We start from the raw sequence: 5931 nt of genomic DNA on the forward strand, positions 1-5931 counted from the left end.
GGCAAGAGTTTGGGAATCCTAATGGAAAAAGTGTTCAACAAATTCATGATAGACGCCTAGTCATCGAAAATGTGATACTTGCTTATTTAGCTATCCAAAAATCGATTTTCAACGCTACTTCAACTTGTCCATTGAACAATTTGTAAGTGTTTTTGTGGTTTATTTTACGTGATCCATGTTGTTTGATCTTCCTACTAAACACCACTAACAAATTAAGTTTGTGTTTTGTTTTTGTAGCATGAAGTCGTCAAAGCGCGTTACTTGGAGGAAAAGGGGGAAGCATTCGCATTCGATGCAAGCTATGGATTCATGGTCTCCAAAATCCCGGAGTATGCCCCGGAGATGATGGAGGGTGTATCGTCGTCGGATTCCTCAGACGAAGATTGGTGGATTTAGAAGTTTTAGTGTAGGTTTTGTGGGTAGATCTCTATGTAAACCCTCACGAGACGATAACTCGTCCACTAGGGTCGCCTAAGGGTTCAAATGCTTGATGCACATGCTAAGTGCATTCGTTATTCCGTTGACAAGGATTTAGATTTAATGTTTCAATCAATGTAGTAACAAAAATTGCATGAATAAAGTGAATTACATCTTCCCTTTTTTTTCTGTTTAAAGGTCGGCAAGGTTACAATGCCAACTATTGGACCGCCGATAATGTTGATTTAATTGCCTGCCGACTTTTCTATAGCCGGGAAGGTAAGAAATATGTATGTGTCGACTATACATAGCCGACAAGGTGAGAAATCAACAAAATGCCGACAAGTGATGCATGGAGTCGGAATGTTCTTCATCCGTATACCTTGCCGGCCATATGTAGTCAGGAGGTTCTTCATTTGCAGACCGTGACGGCCGAACGTAGTCGGCATGTTCTTCATCCGTATACCTTGCCGACTTTTCATAAAATTTAAATCTGGTTTTGATTGAATTCATGAGACAAAAGTTTTAATCTACTCCATTCATGATTTCAGAAGTTTTAATCTACTCAATTAACTAATCTAAACTCAATTAATTAAGCTAATTAGATTTTTTTAGTGTTAACTAAATAAGGATATATTAGTCATTTTGAAAATATGTGGTTAAGAAACGGCCTATTTTACTTATAAATGTCTTGGATTTTGTCTCATTAGATATACTCCAATTAATCTGAATATATCCCAATTCCCAACCAAACCAGGTTAACTTATGGATCACCAAAATGGGAGAAAGAGAGGAGAAATAACCAAACAAAACAAAAAGAAAAATAAGAGGAACGTACTGTCCACTAACTTATAAGTGGGTCTCCTAGGTCCCAAGTCCTAACTCGTTTTGATTCTCCTTTTTCTGTTATCGTCAGCTCCTGTCCTGCCGTTGATTCCCCCCATATGGACTTCTTCGGTAACCGATGATGAGTTACGCCAAAAAAAGATTTTTTATCTTTCCAAGGCAGTTTCATCGAAAACTTCACAGGTGTCTAATTTTTAAGTACCGCAGGGTTTCTGATCAAAAAAAAAAGTACTGCAGGGTGGACCCTCGAAACATTTGGCTTATATCTCTGTTGCAGTTGCGGCAACGAGTTCAAACTTCAAAGTGTTAAAAGCACAGACTTCATCGTTTCTCTCGAAATTGGTGGTGAGGGTCCGCACAGATAAGGTGGTACCCTCGTGATCTTGTCAGTGTCAAACGAGTATCAACAGGCCATCTACTTTATTATTTATGGGAGCGTCTACGGCTGGGACACTGGGGATGGTCCAAATCTTTGGACACGAGGTGGCACAAATCTCGATGGTTGAGAGGGGAATGAGTTTAACATCCCGATTAGTAATGGGTGAAGATGGAAATAATTAAAAGTCCAGATTTATTGTTCTATATCTGGACAATAACAGTTGTCCCAAGTGTAGAGTTTTCAATTATTTATCTTACGCAACAGAGAATAAAATATTTTCCTCAAAACCACTTGCCTGTCATCTTGTTTGCTTTGGATCTTTTTATCGCTCAATGGACTTCAAATCCCCGAATTTCCAGCTTATTTTTTAAATTATAATCGATAATAACTCTCTACAGATATGAGTTATTACCAGTTCTTTTATTTTAGCTTAAAAATAAGACAAATCGAAAAAGTGATAGTAATTTCTTTCCAGGAACGAAGGGAATAACTTTTAGTGATGTTTCAGCAGGGAAGATTTAGATTTGAAGTATTAGCATGTGTTTACATGGAAACAAAGATGCACGATGACATTATCAAGGTTTCACTCATCTGTTTTTAAAAAACTAGTACTTGGTTGGCTAGTCGCTTAGCATCATCTGTCAAAGGCTTTCTACTTGGCAAAAATCTTGATCCTCATGCCTGCATTGCAATGTCCTGGAATGCCACAGATGAAGTAGTTATATCCTTTTCTCAGTGAATACATATCATTTCCTGTCCACGACGCGTTCATTGATTCTGTCTTAGTAGCTTCACAACTATTGTATCCCGCAATACTTACGCGAACAGTGTTGTGCACCGTAGCAGGGTACTTGAAAACTGCAAATCACAAACCATACACAAAACAAGTTAGCCTTTGAAGTATAATTACCGCGGATAGGAAAAATTGCAAGACATTGAATAGGAAAAATTACCAACTACATCTCCTGCAACAAAGGACCTCTTGAAAGCCCAAGAATCATAGTGCTCGAGAAATCCCCATGGACCCAAGTCACCTACAATGTAGAAGCTCTTCGCAGCATTGCTAATGGAGACTGATGACAATCCAACAAGGATGAGGATGATTATAACGAACTTGCTTACTAATGGTGTTCTCAAGGCGCCCATATCGGTCTGTATCTATTGTACTACGTATTTTGGATAAGATGCTAGATGCGTTGCGTATGAAGTGTTCATGAAAGAGATTCTATTTATAGGAGACATCTTACTATTTTACTAATATAAAATCTCGAAATTCTTTTAAGACTAATATAGTTGGCCTAGTTGCTTGTTATAACAATGACGAAATTAAACTAATGCAATTGGTAGCTCGTAAACTGTACTAAGCACTAACAAATTAGCTGCATTTGGCATTTTAATCATCATGAGCCGTGTGCCGTGCGCTGCATACAGTTGACAGAGTAATGTGCTATCTCATTGTCACGTTATTTGGGGAATCTCAGCATTTTGATTGGTTCAATTTCAGCTTTTTACGCGTGTGGATAAGGCTCAACCGCTCTAGTATCGACGACAATGGTTAGAGGGAACCATTTAGCGGTATGATGGATTCCCATCTTCCTCCCCCTAAGATAGGTGGTTGGGGTCGAATTACAAATCCTAGGTGTGTCTCGGGACCACTGCATCTACCAAGTACCAAGTAATAAGAAGATAATCAGGCTTATTACCGATTAACTGCCATGTAACAAAAAAACAAAAGAAATAACATTTTCTTTTTAATGCAAGAGACCACAATTCATTTCTTAAGATAACATATATAATTTCTACTTACCGACCGATCATCCCTAATTTATTAAACAAACATGTCCGAAATGTTATGCCAAATATCAAAAGAAGATCTGTTGGTTTTAGTTTCAATAGCATGTGCTACATTGTTTGCCGTTCTTTTAAGATGATTTTAACCGAAAAGAGAAAAGGATTCAAGCAGATGCCTAATTTCTTCTATAATCCTCTAATTCATCCAATATACCGAAGGGATAGCTGGCAAGATTAAGATAATCACCTTTAAAAGTTATTTTCTCTGACTTCCTTTTCTTGGCCCACAATATTACTTCTTTCATGCCCAAACACTCAGCATGTTCAGCATCTATTCTTCCATAGAAGTATCTGCTTCTTATGCCCCGAAATTAACACGTTGAATCACGAATAATCATACCAACACCAAAATTATTTATAATGTGATTAAGGTAGTCAATATCGGTTGTACAAGCTATATTACAAGTTTTTATCGGGTATCGGAAAATACCTATACGATATCGAGAATATGGGCGATATAAAGATGGAACGATAAAAACATTCGTATCGGCCGGTCCACTGATAATATCGGTTTTATACAATAAATTTTTCGAGCAACATGCATCTAGTACAACGACAAATTTTTGGGAAAAGTACAAAGCTCCAATATATTTATGATATAAAATCATTGACTATATGATAAGATATAAGTTGAAAACCATACTTGAGGTGAACTTTGAACGGATTTGGGTTTTGTTATGGACGGGGGGAAATAGTGGAGAATATGAGCTGTTGTTATTGATTTTAGGCTATGGACTAAAGGTTTTTTTGAGTCATATTGGTGATATAATGGATGGGTTTGTAGGGAATTTGATTTCAATGCAGGGATGGAAAGCTTCTTGTAAGACCCTTGGTTGCGGTTGGTTTCAAAGGATTCGAAGGTCATTTTGAGATACGCTTTAGACAGAGGAAGACTAATGGTGTATCAACATCCAACGGGCCGTGAATTGATTCTAGACTCTAACAAATTTGGAGAGATTGGAGATTGTTTCGACTGCAACACATGAAAATAGAAAATATGAAAGTGAAGGATAATAAGAAAGATTTTGCCGGCAGAATGGGACAACAGTCACAATGCTTGCTAAAAAAGCACCTTGCATTTTGGAAATTTGAAATATGTGTATAATTCTTATTATTGTTTACTATGGTTTTATAAATATTTGAAATTCCAGTTCTAATGATGTATCACCGATAAAAACCGATAGTATCTTTTGTATAGGTGTATCGGACAATATTAACTACAATGAATGTGATCATATCAAGCATCAATATTGATTTTTAATTCATTTTCTGATGGTGGAATCCAAGAATGTTTAACTTCTATATGAAGATTTTGAGGTTCAGCTGTACACCGAATCACCATGATCTGAATGGATTGAGTGATAAATATGACATTTTGGTTTTATTTTCGAAAAAATTTATAAAGAAACCAAGCAGTTATCATAACTGTTAAAATCGAAAGGTTTCTGCTTTATGTGTCTGAGTTAGCACAGTTGCGGAACCAACTTGCAAGCCAAGTAGTAATGTCAGTATGGTGATTTTGTATGTTGGCAACATCCGCATTCATAGCCAGCTGGATTGATCTCTGGTAATCACAATCAATAAGAAGATGTTGTAATGTTTCTTCCTTTTGAAGATATTTTGGAAAAATTGTTTCTATCTCATGATTATAATGATTTGGTTTAACTATAGTATGAACAATTTGATTAAGGCATTTCCATATGAATAGTTTGAACTTGTGAGGATCTTTTGTTTTCCATAGTTGTTTCTAGATGGGATTTGGGATTACTTGATTGCTTGTGTGTAAGATAGGATTCTGAAGTCAAGATTTATATGTGGATTTGACTAAGAATTTTCCTGTTCTGTTAGGTTCCCAGGTGAGCTTACCCTTTCCATGCTGAACTAAATAGGTTCTCAGGTGAGCTTACCCTTTCCATGCTGAACTAAATACATCTTTAGAATAAGATCAGTTATATGACTTGGAAATAAAATATGCACAAACGGGACATTCCAACGTCCATATTTTTGAAGGATAAGGTCAGAAACATGAACTATTCTAGTAGGATCAGGAAAAGAATCATTTGGAGTTGGAGGAGTATCAAGTCCTCTAACCCATTTATCATACTAGACTAGAAATTTTGTTCCACATCTTACATCCGACCTGTCAATTTTCTTAACATTCTCAAGACCCGTCTCTAATCCTTTCCAGATCCAAGATGAGTTATTTTTCTTTTCTTGAAGGTGCAAAAAGTCGTAATATGGAGAATACTTTGACTTCATAATTTTAGTCAAGATTTATCTTTCTTTGTACGCAATCTCCATGCCAACTTGGTGATTAGAGCATTACTATATTGGTCTAAGTTTCGAAATGATAATCCACCTTCATTTTTAGAGATACATGGAGAATTCCAAGCTATCATATTTAGACCCTTGTTACCCACCATTTTTTTTAATGTAAT

The 5931-nt window shown here is 36.5% G+C and overlaps 1 protein-coding gene across 1 annotated transcript; it reads right to left on the reverse strand.

Annotated features, from left to right (window-relative positions):
• Positions 1 to 2120: 2120 nt before the first annotated feature.
• On the reverse strand, positions 2121 to 2827 carry LOC113362096 (basic blue protein-like). Its single transcript, XM_026605085.1, has 2 exons — positions 2596 to 2827; positions 2121 to 2500 (listed from the first exon to the last, which is right to left on the reverse strand). The coding sequence occupies exons 1-2, from the start codon at positions 2786 to 2788 to the stop codon at positions 2295 to 2297; spliced, it is 399 nt and encodes a 132-aa protein (XP_026460870.1). The 5' UTR covers positions 2789 to 2827; the 3' UTR covers positions 2121 to 2294.
• Positions 2828 to 5931: the final 3104 nt, after the last annotated feature.

The sequence above is a fragment of the Papaver somniferum genome, chromosome 3, assembly GCF_003573695.1.
Source record: "Papaver somniferum cultivar HN1 chromosome 3, ASM357369v1, whole genome shotgun sequence".
Lineage (NCBI taxonomy): Eukaryota > Viridiplantae > Streptophyta > Magnoliopsida > Ranunculales > Papaveraceae > Papaver > Papaver somniferum.

Excerpts from the sequence above, each read along its gene's own strand:
- LOC113362096 (XM_026605085.1), bottom strand. The coding sequence starts at position 2,788 with ATGGGCGCCTTGAGAACACCATTAGTAAGCAAGTTCGTTATAATCATC. Across the intron at positions 2,501-2,595 it reads TGTTGCAGGAGATGTAGTTG|TTTTCAAGTACCCTGCTACG; the intron begins GTAATTTTTCCT and ends TGTGATTTGCAG.